This window comes from Zeugodacus cucurbitae, chromosome 2, assembly GCF_028554725.1.
Source record: "Zeugodacus cucurbitae isolate PBARC_wt_2022May chromosome 2, idZeuCucr1.2, whole genome shotgun sequence".
NCBI lineage: Eukaryota > Metazoa > Arthropoda > Insecta > Diptera > Tephritidae > Zeugodacus > Zeugodacus cucurbitae.
Genome location: NC_071667.1, coordinates 77,168,955 through 77,186,264, shown reverse-complemented (window position 1 = coordinate 77,186,264; position 17,310 = coordinate 77,168,955). Strand labels below are relative to the sequence as shown.

Below are 17,310 nucleotides of genomic sequence, written 5' to 3'. Positions count from 1 at the left end.
AATGTCGATCGTCAACTTCCATATCGAATCAATCAACACAAGATTAAGCTTCTATACGAATTAAATCGTCGAAGTACTTCTCAAACTCGATTTTTGACTCTTTCAGCGATTTCTCGTATACGTGTAAAACGACGACCCTTTAAGGTTATCTTCTTTAATGAAATAGGAAAAATTCACACAGAGTCTGGCGAATATGGAGTCCGATCATTAGTGTTGTTTTTAGCCGAGTACTCAAGAACAAGCAGCGAAATGTGATTATTTATCAGTCGAATGTAGTCAAGCTCACGTCTAACTTTAGCGACTATTTTCGACCAAGTAAGCAATTAAATCAGCTGAAAGTTTTAGCGTACTTCAGTGTCATGTCATATATCAACATAATGAAACAAATAAATACAATTTTTAAAATTGGAAATTTTTAAAACCCCCGTTTTGATACAGAATCGATAGTTTTAAGCATAATATAAACCTCAACCTGTGCAGTTGCGAGATCCTTTTTGGCCAAAGTGGATCGAACTGCTTTCTCTTAGCAAGGTTAATCTAAGCGTTTTCTTGGGTTGGCTTACCGACAAACCTGTTTGGAGGAAGGCGAGGTGGAATCATCAAATCATTTCCTCCTCGAATACAGTCGTCAGACTGAAGTTAAAAAATCTTTCGGCGATCCAAACGAATTGACTGGAATTTGGCTTAAGATTTACGTAATAGAATCCAAGCGCTTTGTCGAATTCGATCCTTCTGATCCATTAGAAGTTTTTTGGTTCCATAGAAGACGCGTTCACAGCAGTCCAAGTGAGATCTCCCGCATGCGCAGAGACTTATTTTTTAATCTAACCTAACCCCATCCTCATTTGAGTGAAATCTTTTCAGTGCAGTGAGTCAGAGACAAGCTCATAACGTAATTCCTTCAATTTAGCAATCTAAAGTCGAACACGTTAGTGTTTTGGATTGAAGTTACAGATTCTTTGCTATCTCTTAAACAGGCTAAATACTTTTCAATCCATTAAGATATTTTCACCAAGCCAACTACCTTATTCTGTTCTCTTTACGCATGCTAATAACCTGCAAACGACGCGGAGTCCAATCCAATTTAACGATGCGACATCACTTGAATGAACTCGTGTAGCATTATAATAAAAAAAAGTGCAATCGTGCCTAGCGACGTCAACAACAGTGGTGGTGTTGTGAGTAAAATTCATGTCATAAGCGATGTGATTGATTCGCAAAATGAGCATACAATGATCAAGTGATGTGATGTGAAGATCATGGTGTGATCAGGTGATGTGATGTGAGTTGATGAAGACATCATGTGATGTCACCACATGATTCATAAACTGGAATATGATTACAGAAAGCCATTGCGCGATATGTTAGTGAAAATAACGATGTCTTTTTAGCAGCTGTAACCAAAACCAGGGTTGCTATTCCAACAAAATAAAAAAAAACGAACAATCAAACAATTATGAGGAGCATGTTTTTTTTATATTTTAACATTAAGCCATAATAGTAATGTATGTGTGTAGTTTATTATTTGTATAGCTTAATTTCATTTCCAAATTCATATATATATATATCTCTATAACTACATGTATGTATACAATTCAAATTCTCAACTAATACAGATTTATATCATAATCATTTATTATTATATAGTGTTAACGGTATTTATACCCACGGCTTAAGCATTTATATTAATTTTTTTGTTTTTTTTTTTTGTTTACTTTCTCAAATTTATATATATATAATAATAGTATTGTATGCTAAAAAATTATTATTATTTAATTAATTAATTATTGATTTATTTTAAATACAAGTTATTCAGCTCTATGCAGCAACATTTTAACGCGCGTTTTCACTTGCATATGTGTACATATGTATTGGCCGCATATGCGCTCGAATGTTGGAAATTAGCGGTAGGCGTTTGCGTGTATGTGTATGTACATACATCGGCGTTTAGTGAGTGCTTGTAGTTGATAGATAATATAACTTAATGATAGTATGTGTGTTACGCGTTATTAAACATTTAAACTACATTTCCTTTTGTACAACTAAGTATATATATATTATATATATATATACATATATGTACTGTTATTTATTATTTATTTAGGCGCGCGTATTAAATTAGTTAGATGTTGATTTATTTGAAAAAATTGTTTGCCAAAAACCAACTTTTTTTTTTTTGAGAATACAGTTTGGTCTGAAAGTAAACGGCTGGCTGGATAGCTGCTTACGAAACGGAAAAACGGAAAAACATTGCAAAAAGCCCACTAAAAATTATCGAATTTATTGGCTAAAATTACACTCGGTGCCATTACACTCTTATTATATAAACTTATTTGCCGTTTGCTGAATTTTTTTTTTTTTTATTTTACGAAATTTTATTTTATTAATAACTAGCACTAAGAAGAAGAAAAAAAAGATATTTTAAATTACGCCGACTTCGCCGTTTTGTTTTTCAAATCGGACAGCAAACGCTTGAGAGCGCTTACTTAAGATGCATTGCATTTTCATGTAGTGGTTTATACACATACCATTACTTTTAAGTATATGTATATGTATGTATGCAGACTGGTATAAATAAATAAAAAAAAAAACAGTTTTAAAATTTAGCCGAAATTTCGACAACAAATCATCAGGCACAACACAAAAACTCACACTCACAAAATATTCAGTAATTTGCATCCAGCAAGCGATTTGGGTTCGATTTAAGCGTGTATAAATGCTGCGCTGAGTAAGTGTTATGTACGCAACGTTTGCAACTTCAACTCAGCTGTGGCGCGACACACGAAATGCACACGATTAAGAGTTATTAGTTTTGCTTTCACGCTTCACACACTTTCGTTTGATTTTGTTGCTGTCTATTGCGTCCAATCGTCTGTCTGTCTACTTCAATGCCATTTTCACACGCGTGCGCAACAACAACTTTGAACAAGCTGCGATTTTTCACTACGTTACTCAGCGCATGCGCACAGTTCCTCCCGTTGATTGAGTTGATTGAGCTAAATGCTGTTGCAACAACGACAACATCCAGTGGTTTTAGCACGCACTTGATTCCCTTTAGATAACAACGGAATTCTGTGCTTGCATAACGCCACCCGGTCCACCGGTGCCACCGTTAGCGTTGCCATCCACACCCTGTCCCTGTACACTTTGATCGAGACGTCGATAATTTTGGAATGTCTTCCACTCGCCGGTATTGTAATCCAGACGTATATGCGACTCGACCAAACAAAGCGCTGTGCTGCCATCTTCTTGTTGCACTTTTTCCTGAAATACCAACACATTAGTTGTTATATGTAAGAAAAAAAAAGTTGAAAGTCTTACCTCAGTTTCGCCCAATTTTATAACAATGACATTCTCCGAGTTGGGACGTGGATTCTCACGCATGCCCGCCATGAAGCCCAATATGAGCGCCTTGTCCGGGCGTGAAACGCGATTCGCTTTGCGGAACATTTCGTGCGCTTTGTGTACATGCTCGTTCTGCAAATCAGTTATACAACGGTTAATTAACACACATTTCACACGAAACTTCAAAGAAGACAAAGGTATACACTCACCGATAACGACAATCCCTTGCGTTGCGGTGCCTGTTGCGCTTGTGGCTGTTGTTGTTGCTGCTGTTGCGCTTGCTGTGTCACCTGTACGATGTGTGTGGCGCGCGGCATATTGGCCGTTGAGGCACCTTGTTGTATTTGTATTTGCTGCGGTTGACCGCTCGCCGTCTGTGCGGTCGTAATGATGCGTTGTTGCGGCTGCGTCTTGTGCTGCAGCACGATCTGTTGTGGTCGCATTTGTTGTTGTTGCTGTCCCGGTTGCGTTATTATGGTGCGCTGTATTTGCGTCTGCTGCTGCTGACCAGCCGCTGAGTTGTTGGCGGTCTGCACCTGCACAAATTGCGGTTGTTGACCCGGGCGCTGTATGAGCGTGAGTCCTTGTGGCAATGTGGTCAAACTATTGCCTTGCACATTCGATATAACCGGGCGTATTATGGTTTGTTGTGTGGGCTGTGGAGAATTTATATAATGCATATTTATAGCATAAATCTATATAGATATGCTCGAGTATGGCACTTACCGTATTTATGAGGTTCGTTTGTTGCGGCTGCTGCACGATCATGTGTTGCGTTGACAGCGTATTTGTGGGTATTAGTGTTGGTATGTGTTGTTGTTGTTTCGCTTGATTACCACCCTGTTGCTGTAGCTGTATGGTTTGTGCTGTTGGTGAAGTCTTCACGAGACTTGGTGGCCCACCGCTTGTTGTCATCAGCGTAGTGCCGGCGCTTGCATTCAATCCCTGCAAGCCGCTCATGTTGCTTATCGGTATCTGCTGGTACATGTCGCCACCAATATTGCGCAGGATGACACCCTTCTGTGTCAATATGATCGTCTTGTTCTTCATATTCGCATTGGTATTGGCCACATTAACGCCACCAACGGTACCAACGGCGCCACCAACACCAGACGGATTCGTCGATTGCACGAGTACTTGCGTGAGTTTGGGTTGTTGTGTTGCGCTCGTATTCGACACGATTGTATGTTGTGGTTGTTGTTGCTGCAATTGCGCTTGCATATGCTGTTGTTGGGCTGCTTGAGATGCCGGCTGTATGGTGACTGGGCGATTGGGCAACTGTACATTTTGTATATTCAATAAAGTAGGCTGTTGTTGTTGTTGCTGCTGTTGGGTTGTTGAAGTCGCTATTAGTGGCGGTGGATTTGCACTATTTGCATTCGATGTCTGCTGCTGCTGCTGCTGCTGACGTACTGGTGTCATCATTACACCAGACGGTGATGTCTTCAAGAGAATCTTCGTTGGTGTTTGTGTGTTAGTCGATGCAGCGGTTTGATAAAGAGTAGTAGTGGTGTTCTGTTGAGTTGGCCGAGCGAATGAGGTGAGTGTCGGCATTGTAGCGGTTTGTAGTTGTTGCTGTTGTTGTTGTTGTTGTGCTTGTGTAGCTGACGTTGTCAAAATGTATTGAGTCGGTGTGGTGGATGTACTAACCGTTTGTTGCTGTTGTTGTATATGAGTATGTTGTTGTTGTTGTTGTTGCTGCTGCGCTTGCGAATTAGCCGTACGCTTAGCTGGCTGTATGATTGTCTGCGATATAATAACAGGTCCACTGTTAGTGGCAGTCTTCAACTGACTCAATGGCATAGACTTGATGGATTGTGCCGTTGTTGTTGTCGACGTGCCAGACGAAACAAGTTGTTTCTGCAAATATTTATTTACAAAGGTGTTTATTAGTCAGACACACCGCGCAACTGTCAATGAATGAGAAATATAAAAAAACAACCGCAATACTTACCGATCTCGAAACTGGTGCTGCTGTTGAGGAAATTATCACGGGTGTGGAACTGTTAATTAGTATAGGTTGTTGTTGTTGCTGCTGCTGCTGCTGAGCGTTTTGCTGAGGTAATGACTGTGCTTTCGGTGATTTGGTCGATGTTATTTTCACCGAAATATTATTGGGCAAATTCGCTAATGGATTGTTCGTCTGACGCAACTGCTGTTGCGTGTATATATTCGTCGACATTGTGGTGTTCGCCGATACAGGACTCTTTGTTGTTATTGGTTTTATATCTAATTTCTCCATTTTTATCATTGTATTGGCATTGGTTGGCGATGTAGTGGTGGTTGTGTTGATTTTTTGTCTAGTCACTGTTGTACCGCTGCCGCTCAATGTTAAACCGCTAATCGTTTGTTTTTGTTGTTGTGGTGCGGCACGTATGAGCACATGCTGTGTGGTCTGCTGTTGCATTGTCTGTTGTTGGGCTTGTTGTGGCTGCTGTTGTTGTGGTGTTTTTTGCTGTTGTATAATTATGCGCTGCTGCAAACGTGACGGCGTCTGTGGTAGTTGTTGTGTCAACAGCGTAGGCTGTGTTGGTGGTTCTATCTTCTCCACCTTTATATTGGGTGGCATTAAAATCTCTTCACTCTTTATTTCAATCTCTTGCTTAATACGTTTATGGGCGTGATTCAAATTATTGGTATTATTGTTGACTTGTGTCTGTGTCGGTGTACGGATTTGTGTTTGCGTCTGCGTAGACATGCTGCTCACTTTCGTTGTCGTTGCAATTGTGGCAGTGGCTGTGTTTGTCAAAATCGAATTGGCTACGCATGTTGTTGGTATGTCCATTGATTTTATTTGAGGTTTAGTCTCCAACACTTTGGGCGATGTTGGTTGCGTGTAGCTCAAAGATTGCGCATATTCTGGTGTCGATGGCTCAATTTTAGTGGTCAATACATTGTCTTTACTATCGGTTAACATATCATCGTTAGTACTGTTTTGATTTATACTGGCACCTGCCTCTGTTTTGATTTCGACCGCTGTTGTAGTCGTAGGTGTGCTGGGGACACCTACAGCATTGTTAGAGCCACTTGTCTGTGTTGGTGATGTTGGTAATGGTGATGCGTTCTCTGCTGCAGCTGCCGTCGCAATTTGTTTTTGTTCTTGTTTCTTCTGTTGTTCTTCCAACTGTTGTTCGCGTTTACGTTTCTTCGCAGCGGCATAACCCAAGGGCTGCTCCGAAAGCTCAATCAATTTTATGCCACCGTCCTTGCGTCCCGCTGGCGTGCGACTTAGGTTTGGACGTTGTGGTGTACCAGCTACATTAGGTGTACGAAAACCTAAAGAAGGCACTCGCGACGGTATACCTTTTAGCGGTGTGGTGTCCGTCATTTTACGTGGCATACCACGTGAACGCAATGGTATTGTTGGTGCAGAAGATTTCTTTAAGGAAGATTGTGCGTCGGCTGATTTATGAAGCAGTTCAGTACGTAAATTGGCACTCTTGGGTTTGCGTTTAATGGTGAAATGCTTCACAGGATTCGGTTGCTGTCCGACCTTACCGAATAATATAGAATATATGAAAATTATGAATCTATAATAAATAAATTATAAACTTCATCCACTTACCACTGACACCAAGGCATTTTTGTTTAAATATAAACATTCTAATGGAAGCATGCCTAGATCGCAGTGCTTACTGACTAATTTGCGTAAGTCATTAACCATATCGGTGAATATAGGTCTTGTATCTTCATATTCTGTGATTTCTGTATTTAGCGAGCTAGACGATGGAAAAGTTTTCATAGTTTCCGCCAACATTGAGACCCACAGCTCCGAGTCCAAGCCTGCCGCTTCAATTACTTCCTCCAATTCAACTTTCCACTATAATTTGTAATGAAAAAGCGTAAATATTTTTTAAACCTTTTAAACATAGTTTTAACTTAGACAATATTGTAAATTTTGATAAGCAGAAATTCATATCATAGCAATCACCCAACCCACACACGATTATTAACACGTACACAATCACATGTACAAATGTAGTGGTACTTTCATATTGCAGATACACTTGCCGCAACACTTGCTAAGTTCATTACCGTGCGCAAGTGGCGGGAAAATTTTTAATCACAAAAGTATCATCAGTAACTATAATTATAAGTGAATAAATACTTTTAACATCAATATGCATAGTTCGTTTTTTCAAATATAGATACTTTACTGTATAAAGTCAGCAAAATCATCAAATAAAACTATACAAGAAAACAATGACGAGGCACTGGCGTTCAGCGGACATGGAGCGATGTCATCAACGCACGCACAAATACCATCATAAAAATGCTAAACATTCAGTATTCGTAAGCTCTTGTCCGCGCATACGTTCTTTTATATGTGTATGCTATAGTTGTATGATCTATCTTAGGTTTTCATAATTCACACCGTCCGCGGGCCCTTCCAACAAACCAACGCGTTTATTTTCTAGCAATGGCAGCAATGTAGCCTCATTAGCAGTATTTACGCACCTCTTCTACCAATCGTCGTGGTATATGGAAAAAACTTAGCAATAATTTCAGTTTCACTTGAGTCTGCAAATCCGGAAAACACTCCTTTATGTTGCGCAGCACTTCCTTGTTAAGTTGTGAGCATATCGACCCACTTATCCACGAATCGTTCGAAGTGCCGAGTTTGTTATGCAGCCACAATGAAGTGTCGCTGTCCCGCACATTTGCCATATTTTCACTTATTTTGATATTTTCACTTTAACAAAACCACACTACACGTATTTGTTGCACTTCACAATATGAGATTGCTTTGCAAACCTCCTCTGCAACAATTTCTTTATATTAGATCGCGTTTATTTTTTCCAATCAAAAATTTGACACGAAATCCCGAAACGAAAATATAAATGGCGGCGTCGAACACGGTTGCATTAATGCGTGACAGTAAATGGCAGAGGGTTGCTTTGCTGCAAAACAAATAATTGTTCACAGTGTGTGGTCTTTGCCTTAAGTGTTCTTCTTGGTGAGTTTGCAAAATTAATTTGATAAAAAAAATAATATTACGATTCATAATAGTTGGTATACAAAATGTATAATTGAAAATGTAATATTTTTTATATATATAACTTATGATAATGTAGTCGAAGTTCAAATTTTTATTGGAGCGCTCTCTATACAACATAAGCAACTCTGTTGGCACTTTCTTCTATCCACGTCACTTTATACTTTCTGTCTTTATGTTGTTCCAGTTATCATCCACTTTGTTTCAACTCACTTCGTAAATAGATGTAAAGAAATCATGAAGTTAGAAAAGATTAAATACATAACACATAAATGCCATGGATTACTTGAATGACCACAGTACTGCGCAAAGGAAAAGTATTTCCAATTCGGCCAAATTTCTAATAGCTGCAACCGGTGGCGTTGGCATTGGTTTAACTGTCGTCTGTGCGTCTTTTGTGGCGCCTGCTTTTCGTAGAATATGTCTTCCATATGTTCCCGCCACCAATGAGCAGGTTAGGAATGTGCTTAACTTCTTACCTAAGAACTCACAAAGCAAGTTATTAGACATAGGATCTGGTGATGGGCGCATAGTTGTGGGTACATAGTAAATTCAATATTAAAAATACTTCATTCAAAAAATTAAAAAATAAAACTGTTTATTAATAGCGGCGGCTAAAAATGGCATAAATGCAGATGGTGTTGAACTCAATCCTTGGTTGGTATGGTATTCGCGTTTATCAGCGCTACGACAAGGTGTCCATAATAAAACACATTTTTATAGACGTGATTTGTGGAAATATAGCGTGGCACCATATGAATATGTTGTCATATTTGGTGTGGAACAGATGGTATGTTAATGTAAAAAAATATAAAAACATTTAGACACTTTTATTAAAATTTAAAATATTTTCTTCATTATACTAAAGATGCAGGATTTGGAAACGAAGCTAATTGCGGAGTCATCAATAAATGCCAAAATTATCGCATGCAGATTTCCACTGCCGAACTTGCAACCACAACGTATTATTGATGAAGGTGTTAATACTGTTTGGTTTTATGATTTGGATAAAGCCAAGTCAGCCAACGAAAAAATATAGATTAAATTAAAAACGCGTTAATTTTTCTTGGAATTTTTATTTGCTGTTTATGGTGTTGCGCTAGTTCTTAATCAAGCTTTAAAAACGCAAATGAACTGGACATAGCAAATAGTTCAAAGTACTTACATACATACATACATAAAAAGTGCAGACACATTTACTATACATATTTTAAGTTTAAAATGGTTTGATATATCAGTCAGAGAGCAATACCGATGCTTAATTACCGTGAGATGAGTATGAATTTCGCGGACTATAAATTTTAAGGACGCTGGCATGTTAGCTGTTTAAATTGCAGTGTTCGCAATGTGCCGTGTTTTCTTTTTTTTTTTTGTAAAATGATACGTAATTACATACATAAATAAGATTTCAACATTTTTGTTTTGTTATCATACGTTTTGATTTCGCTTCTACACCGTTTTGATATACGATATATCTTCGACGCAATTTTAGCAGAAAAGTTGTCTGTGGCTGAGCTGGCAGTTGCTAAAAACGTCGCCCAAGATAAATAAATTTATTATCAGGATCACGATACACTTCCGCAAAACCGATTTTCGCGTAGTGTTGCTGAAAGACCTCAGAATCCTTAAGGGACAAGCGTACATGTACACCAAAGCAGCCATTCGAACGTAGAGTGGCTAAAGTCACCGTTATTAAACGCTTCAAAAGTCCATAATCACGTAATAATGCATCTTTTAAGACGGCGGCGGTTAATAAAGCCGGATATGCGTTACTCACTTCAGTCGGACACTGGTATTCGTAATTATGAAAGTCACGTATCATTTCGCCAAAGATAGCTTTAAGCTTTGAGGACTCCGCTGTTGAATGACGCTGCACACTTTCTGTTGAACCATTTGCCACATCGAAAAACTTGTCTTTTTCTAATAGAGACTCTGCGTACTTTTCCCTCATTGTTGGTATCCAACATATCTCCACATTACGCATGAATGTGTGTATGTTTAAGGCGGCAGCTGCATAACCAACAATAGCATTGGAAGCGTCATGAGCGACAATACACAACTGAGGATACAGCGTGACAAAATGTCCAACAATATTGTCCGCAATAAGTTCACTCAAATGATCTGGAAACAATGATTCGAAACAAATGTCTGCTGGCCTGTCGTCCGCACAATTTACGCTTAGCTGCAAAAAGGCCTGTGTACAAACTTGTCCCAGCTCTGCTTCGTCAATTGGTGTGTAGGGGCGTATTAAATGATAATCACTTGTCGGCAGTTCAGGTAGTTTATACAAAAACAAATCATTGCCGGAATCCACAGGCATGAGACGCTTAAAAGGAAAGAAAAATATTTCATATGAAACGAAATTTAATGATATATAATGTTGCTCACTTGCAAATCAGCGATCAGCCCACCACGGAATACCCAAGGCTCTTGATCGCCCGACATGAAAGCCTCCTTCCAGCCCTTGCTAAACCCTGCAATCAATTAACGTAAAATACACCATATACAAATAAATTGACGTCGCTTTCCTTCCGTGTATTCATATGCTTACATGTGTATGTACCCTGCGTGTAGGTTTGCACATTAGGCGGAAAATGACCCAGACTTAGCCATTTCACGAAGGCATTTAGCAGTGTCAAAGTGCCAGCAATGTCCCACACATAAGAAAACAAGTCATGACAGATCTCCTTGTTAGCACAATTAGCGATTTTCCGCAGCAACTCGTGCACAGAATTGCAATGATTGGAGAATGACTCGGCGCGTTGCATCCACTCGGCCACCTCTGGCTTGGGTGATACTGCACCATCTGCATTGGAACACTTTCTGACAGCTTTGTCATTACCAAGCAAAACGCTGGAGTTCGCTTTCAACCAGTTGAATTCATTCAACAGCTTAAAACCACGATTTCCATGCTCAAATGGCAGATAAAATAAATCACATAGCAAGTAAAGATCCTCCACAGTAATGCTGCTGCTACTACCGGGCTCGGGCAGATTTCTGTGAGAATTGAAAATGATTGCAGAGTTAATGTAAAATAGTAGTCGTTATATACTAGAGGTTCAAAAAAAAAATTAATTACTTGTCGTCGTAATCCTTCATGTCGGCATTGGAGAGTGGCGAACCCTCCGAGCTCTCCACCTGCATGCTATTCTGTATAAGAAGCAGAGTTAGAAAAGTAAAATTATTAATATTTGCACTCACGAAATTTTAAATTTGCAATTCTTTACATTCAGTTCGTTCATCGAGCCATTGCAAATATCATCATCTTCCACACCTTCGGCCATTACAACATCCTCGGAAATCATCTTGCGATCTTCCTTTCCTGAAGCCTGCGACGCTAGACTGCTGCTGCATTCCATCGGTTCATTGCCACTTGCGCTGATTGCACTAAGCGGACTCAAAGTATGCTCATCCACCATTGGTAGCGCACCCGTACTATTTACAATATCCCGCGTTGTAGCGCTCGTGTCTATTGATAATTCCGGCGCTTTTTCGATAGTTTCGTCAACACCTTCCAAAACATCCGACATCTTCTTCTCGTGATTCATGTCCACAATTGGCGATTCAGCAGTTAGCGAAAGTGCTTTCTCAATACTCATTTCGTCTTCCTTGTTTACATTCTCCGCACTTACTGTTGTGATGGCACTATTTGCCTCAATTAAATTTGCCTTAGTTAGCGCAGAGCTATTCTCAATTGCGACCGGTATTGGTTTTGTAATTGCCGTTGTTAGTTTTAGTGGAGAAACTGGCGATTTGAGTATTTCTACTTCCGTGTCCAAACTTCTCGGCAATATATCCTCTACAGCTTTGGAGTGCATTATTGGTACAGCAACAATAGATATTGGAATTTTTTTCGGCAGCTCGATGTTGGACGCCACACATGTCGGTATGGGATTTACAATGTCGTCATTTGTTACAACTTTTGTTGGCGAAACCAAGGAATTCATTACAGGATTCGATATCGGATTAATAACGGAGGAGTTAACGGTACTGCAAACGTCAGCCAAAGCTTGAAGTTGTGTGGTGTTCACTTCGGGAACAGTAACAGTTTTCGTACTAGTCGATGTCGTTGTTGTTGTCGTCAAACTCATACAGGTGTTGATAGAAGGTATAATTGGTATAATCGGCATAACCACTATTCATAGGAGAAAAAAGATAAGTTAAATATATTTATGTGAATATTTAACAGTTATGCAGTATCTTACTTGTTACTTGTGGTTGCGGTTTCGTAATGGGACCCCAGGCTTCTTTTGCCACAAAAAACTCGGGCAACCATTCGTCAATAGCGTTTCTAAAAGAATTTTTCAAATGTACTGTGAATTTGCAGTTTATATATAGAATAATATCTTACTTTAATGCAATTCGCGGATGATACATGTTCTTAGATAAACAATCCACCGGCAATTCTTCTTCATTTGTTCCGTCCTCGTTTTCCGTTTCGAGTTTAATATCAGCAGAGATAGAACCTTATTTTAAATGATTGCACATATATATCAAAATCAATTTATTTTCACTCTTTCTTTCATTACTCACTGTTTACTTTAGAATCAAGACTGCATTGCGACCAACTAGCTAAGGTGTGTATGGCAATGGTGTTTGCATGGAACTCGCAGTTTGGATTAGTCATGACTCCACGTAAATGTGGTATTAATTCTGGCGAACGTCCGGAATAAGGACCTAAGAACACGCGTTTTTGATCGTAATCGTTCGCATGCAAATTATCCCAAATAACGGGTGGGCGTCGCAGTATTTCGGTTATTTCTTGTATTGATTCGAGACTAATAATTTTTGAGATTACTTTGTTTCCCGTCCACATAATATCAATATCATGATTTAGTTTGGAACCTAATGTATTTAAATATTCGGAATCGTGTACGGTTGGTATCGCACGTGTACTACAATACTGGGTGGGGCAAAATAGGAATCGCGGATTGCCTAAATGGGTGAATATTTCATTTGTAACAGATACCTAGATTATGAAGAAAAGTTTATATAAAATACTTGTAAATATGTATGAAAGAGTTACTTGAGCATTGGCAAATGTTTGAAACGCTTCTTTATCAACTTTAGACAGTTCCGAGTCGATATCGTCAAAAAGTAATGCAAAAGCTTCACAACCAAATTGTGAAACTTGGTCCAGTTTTCTCTTAAGGGTTTGAATCTCTTTAGGGCTGCTGTACGACATATCCAAGCCAGGTGAAAGTGCATAGTAAAACATTACATCGTGCTCCCTAGCAGCGGTTATTAAGCCTGAAAATATTATTTATTAAATACGATAACTCATTTAGGAAATTATAATACTTGTCAGATGATCAGCTTCTTCAACCGTGTATAATTCACGCCAATAAGCGCGATGCTTGTAGTCGTCCTTTGGCGCATACACATATGAATCCATGCCCCATTTCTTCATCCTAACAGATTTTTATAATTAAAATATCATATCTTTAAATCTTTATATTTTTACACACTTTCTAAATAGATCCTTCCGTTGCTCAGTTGTCCACGGTCGTCCATAGAAACCTATATGCACAAATATGTACTTCCAGTAATTTATTTAAGACAACTGCTACAATCATTACCCTCAATTACACCACATATAAAATTTCGACCCTCCTTGCGATCCCGCATTCCTTTTGTGGCGTTTGCAGTTCTTTCACCGGCCTGTTTTTCATCTACCATTGGTTCCTCAACTTCTAAATTAAGTGTATCCTCCATAACAAGAGGCTAATTGGTACACTTCAGCTATCTCAAATATCCAATTTTATTATTTTTCAAATGTAATATATGAAGTTTTCTGATTTGTTTGTTCTACTTTTTTTCTGTGAAGCAACTTTTAACAAGTTAAAGCTCGTTCAATTGTTTTGAGAAACCAATATTGTAAATAATAGAAAACTAATCGTACTCTTAAATTCTTCTATAGTACTCACTTAGCTCTACAAACTTTAAATTGAATTTGCAAATATTTTAATAAAATAATTGCGAAAATATAAACTATTGCAATAAAAGCCGCTGGAGATTAGTTCAATGAAATGTGAACACTGCTATCGAAATTTGCAATTGAAATCGATATATAACAACGACTAGAAAGTGTTGGTACATTTTTTAAAATGAATTCTAAACAAATACATTAGGGGGAAAATTGAATATAAAATATAGATCTACTAAATAAGTGTTTATAGAACTAAATGTTTAAATTAAAGATAAAAGTCAAGAATTGTACGAATTATTTTATCATAGTGTTCATTGCATACACTAAAACCCAATAAAATAAAGCTTTAAAAGCCTATCTCAAAATAATGCAAAAAAAAAAAACAATAAAATTAATTAATTATATATATTTTATAAAAGAAAACACATGCCAACTACAAATTTGATATTTAAATAAGTTTACTGAGTATAATAGAGATGACAGTGTAATTCAACATCAATTGGATTGCAATCGTTAGTGTAGAAACATTCGGGAATGTCATCTCAATTTCCATTTGTTTTGTTTGCAAAGTGTTTCTCTATGGTTCAACTATAAATTAAATTGAATTTAAACGTTTTAAATATATTAAAATCGGGTGGGTATACCCGTAGTTTCATACAAATGCAACCATTTATTGTAATACGCAACTACCGTGATGATGATGAACTTAAATGTCAAGAATTGGTGCGCGACTACATTATGTCCTTCGTTAAAAGATCCTTCTATTGCTTTTGTTTCAGAGAGGTAGGTGCAAAGCTCTTATCCTTGAACGAATGAGTATTCAAATTAAGTATTAACAGTTCTATTGTTACAGATAACTCTGCAATTTATTGTAATAACATGGGCTATACTATTCATATTCATCGGTGTGCCATTGCATTTTTGCGCAATGACCATACCTGGCTGCATCTTTTTCCTATTCTCTGGCACATACTTTTCATTTTACGCTAAAGCAATAGAATTGATGCAGGTACATATAAGTATATTTATAACAGAGGCACTTCGAAAGTAAAATATTTTAAATTTGCTTCAATGACAGACAAAACCATCACAATCTCTGGTTGCTGAATGCTACGAGCCATTTATATTTCGTCTAAAACCACGAGAAGCCACATACCAAATCTTCCTCGAAGAATCTCCTTACGAACAATCATATCTAAATAAATTTAGAAAAAAGGTCGGTTCTTCATATAATACTGCCGTAAATGTTTTTTCATTAATATATGTATTTGTTTTAATTTGTTTTTAGATAATTGCTACAGTAAGTGTCAAAAAACACAATTCACTTTATAATGCAGCTTGGCTGTATCGTTTTGCTATGGCGCCCGAATATCCCTTCCAGCGGATCGCCGAACCAATGCTGAATTTAGTGTCAAAAAGATGTATAGCAAACGGTTGTAGCTCTTTGGAATGTACAATTTCCGAATGGCAAGAAGAAGAACGTGACTTTTTTGACAATATGGGGTACATTTTTAACTATACCACATTTGCTTCTAATATTAATTGGTTTTTGTGTGCTTTTTTCAGATTTGTTACTCGTCAAATTTACCATAAACAAATTATAGGAAATAGTGTGACGGTTATGAAAACTCTTCTAACCTACAACCTGCATGCGAATGATAGAAGTGAACATTCCAAATTAGAAACAATAAAATAGAATTAATGCTGATAAAGTATATACTCTACTGAACAAAACACAGAAGCCTTCCGTAACATTCCTTATCCAAAATACTCACTGCAAAAACGCACATTACCACTCGAAGTATTTTTATACAATAAACTGCACTCCTTTTATAAAGAAAAACGAAATTTGTGATTTTACTTAATTTTGAGGTTAAAACTGGATTGAGTTAGTTAGAAAATATTTTAACCTAACATTTTTTTGAAAAAATGTTAGAGAGGTTCACTTTGGTTCGTTTATTAAACAAAATCTTCTTCACTATATATAAATTTAATATTTTTTGTTGATCTGCAAAAAAATTTAAATAATTTAAAAATATTAACAGCGCTAACAGATACTTACTCCGTTCAATTAAGCAAATAAAAAAGTGCGCATATTTCACATTAAATAAATGTTAAGCATATATTTTGTAAATACATATTTTTTTAATGCAATTATCAGATTTTCAGCGTGTTGTTTTATCTTAATTGCATATTTTTGTTTGTGTGTTGTTTTTAGAAAGCAAATTAGTAATTTAGCATCATTTCTGCTTTTCGACCTATTTCGCCTTAATTATACGCGAATAAATACAAATGCATAAAGGAAATGAAAATATATATAAATCAATAGAATTTAGCATACATGCAAATATATATATGTGTATGTAGGTGTATGTGTGTACGTCGCGTACATCATATGCAACACATACGTAGTATAAGCTCTCGCAACATCATTCTCTTTTAATATAATTTAAAAAATACAGTTATATATATAAATACAATAGAATTGCGAACAGAAGTAATATATGTATGTATGTATGCTACATAATATAGAAAAAAGCTCAGATTTAGTTTAGGTTTTACTAGTTTTTGTATACTCGTAATGTAAAGCTGTAAAGCTTGTCAGATTGATTCTTGTTTTTGCTTTTGTTTTTGTTTTTTAATCGGTCAATATTTGCATTCAGGCAATTCCACTTAATCTTATACACTATAAGAAGATAGTTGGTAGTCGATTTGGTAACTATAGGGGGGTTGGGTGGTCTCTGGCGTTTCTTTTCGTTTGCAGCTAGCAGTTGCAATAGTTTTGTCTCTATTGAGTATAGCAGTGGTGAATAGCGAAGCTATTGACATTGGCTCTTGTATAACGTTTTACTATGAAAAAAGCAAGTGTGTACGTTGAACTTTTATACTTTTAATTATCGTTTGTAGTTTAAATTTCTTTTTTATTTTTTGCTTTTTTGTGTGTTTATGCTTTTAGTTGCCTTTTATGCTACGAAGAACAATAGCAGGTGCATGTATGTGTGTGTATGTGTGTTGAGACAGTCCTATTTATCCGGCCAGT

The 17,310-nt window shown here is 37.3% G+C and overlaps 4 protein-coding genes and 1 long non-coding RNA gene across 9 annotated transcripts; 3 read left to right on the top strand and 2 right to left on the bottom strand.

Annotated features, from left to right (window-relative positions):
- Positions 1 to 1,689: 1,689 nt before the first annotated feature.
- Positions 1,690 to 8,257, bottom strand: LOC105211282 (negative elongation factor A). Its single transcript, XM_011182627.3, has 7 exons — positions 7,804 to 8,257; positions 6,911 to 7,165; positions 5,300 to 6,838; positions 4,072 to 5,205; positions 3,555 to 4,001; positions 3,322 to 3,477; positions 1,690 to 3,264 (listed from the first exon to the last, which is right to left on the bottom strand). Exons 1-7 carry the CDS (start codon positions 8,011 to 8,013, stop codon positions 3,055 to 3,057), a joined length of 3,951 nt encoding a protein of 1,316 aa, XP_011180929.2. The 5' UTR covers positions 8,014 to 8,257; the 3' UTR covers positions 1,690 to 3,054.
- Positions 7,408 to 8,187, top strand: LOC128922685 (uncharacterized). The gene is made up of 2 exons (XR_008471863.1): positions 7,408 to 7,638; positions 7,704 to 8,187. It is a non-coding gene; the product is annotated as an uncharacterized LOC128922685 (long non-coding RNA).
- Positions 8,258 to 8,557: 300 nt separating the features above from the next.
- Mgea5_1 (ATP synthase subunit C lysine N-methyltransferase) lies at positions 8,558 to 9,401 on the top strand. The gene is made up of 3 exons (XM_011182631.3): positions 8,558 to 8,880; positions 8,950 to 9,131; positions 9,210 to 9,401. The coding sequence occupies exons 1-3, from the start codon at positions 8,619 to 8,621 to the stop codon at positions 9,378 to 9,380; spliced, it is 615 nt and encodes a 204-aa protein (XP_011180933.2). The 5' UTR covers positions 8,558 to 8,618; the 3' UTR covers positions 9,381 to 9,401.
- LOC105211285 (protein O-GlcNAcase) lies at positions 9,398 to 14,395 on the bottom strand. Of its 4 annotated transcripts, none has more exons than XM_029039655.2 (13): positions 14,269 to 14,395; positions 13,921 to 14,087; positions 13,810 to 13,861; positions 13,643 to 13,752; positions 13,368 to 13,591; positions 12,875 to 13,310; positions 12,693 to 12,807; positions 12,547 to 12,632; positions 11,569 to 12,476; positions 11,421 to 11,491; positions 10,893 to 11,338; positions 10,730 to 10,815; positions 9,398 to 10,667 (listed from the first exon to the last, which is right to left on the bottom strand). In XM_029039655.2, the coding sequence occupies exons 2-13, from the start codon at positions 14,054 to 14,056 to the stop codon at positions 9,867 to 9,869; spliced, it is 3,471 nt and encodes a 1,156-aa protein (XP_028895488.2). In that variant the 5' UTR covers positions 14,057 to 14,087; positions 14,269 to 14,395; the 3' UTR covers positions 9,398 to 9,866. The 4 variants fall into 4 exon arrangements, with proteins under 4 accessions (XP_028895488.2, XP_028895489.2, XP_028895487.2 ...); XM_029039656.2 differs by having other exon boundaries at positions 13,921 to 14,083; positions 14,269 to 14,393; XM_029039654.2 differs by having other exon boundaries at positions 14,154 to 14,387.
- A 395-nt stretch (positions 14,396 to 14,790) lies between these two features.
- LOC105211284 (uncharacterized) lies at positions 14,791 to 16,118 on the top strand. 2 transcript variants are annotated; one of them, XM_011182629.3, is made up of 5 exons: positions 14,797 to 15,053; positions 15,124 to 15,279; positions 15,349 to 15,486; positions 15,559 to 15,773; positions 15,837 to 16,118. In XM_011182629.3, exons 1-5 carry the CDS (start codon positions 14,931 to 14,933, stop codon positions 15,964 to 15,966), a joined length of 762 nt encoding a protein of 253 aa, XP_011180931.1. In that variant the 5' UTR covers positions 14,797 to 14,930; the 3' UTR covers positions 15,967 to 16,118. The 2 variants fall into 2 exon arrangements, with proteins under 2 accessions (XP_054092117.1, XP_011180931.1); XM_054236142.1 differs by lacking the exon at positions 15,349 to 15,486 and having other exon boundaries at positions 14,791 to 15,053.
- Positions 16,119 to 17,310: the final 1,192 nt, after the last annotated feature.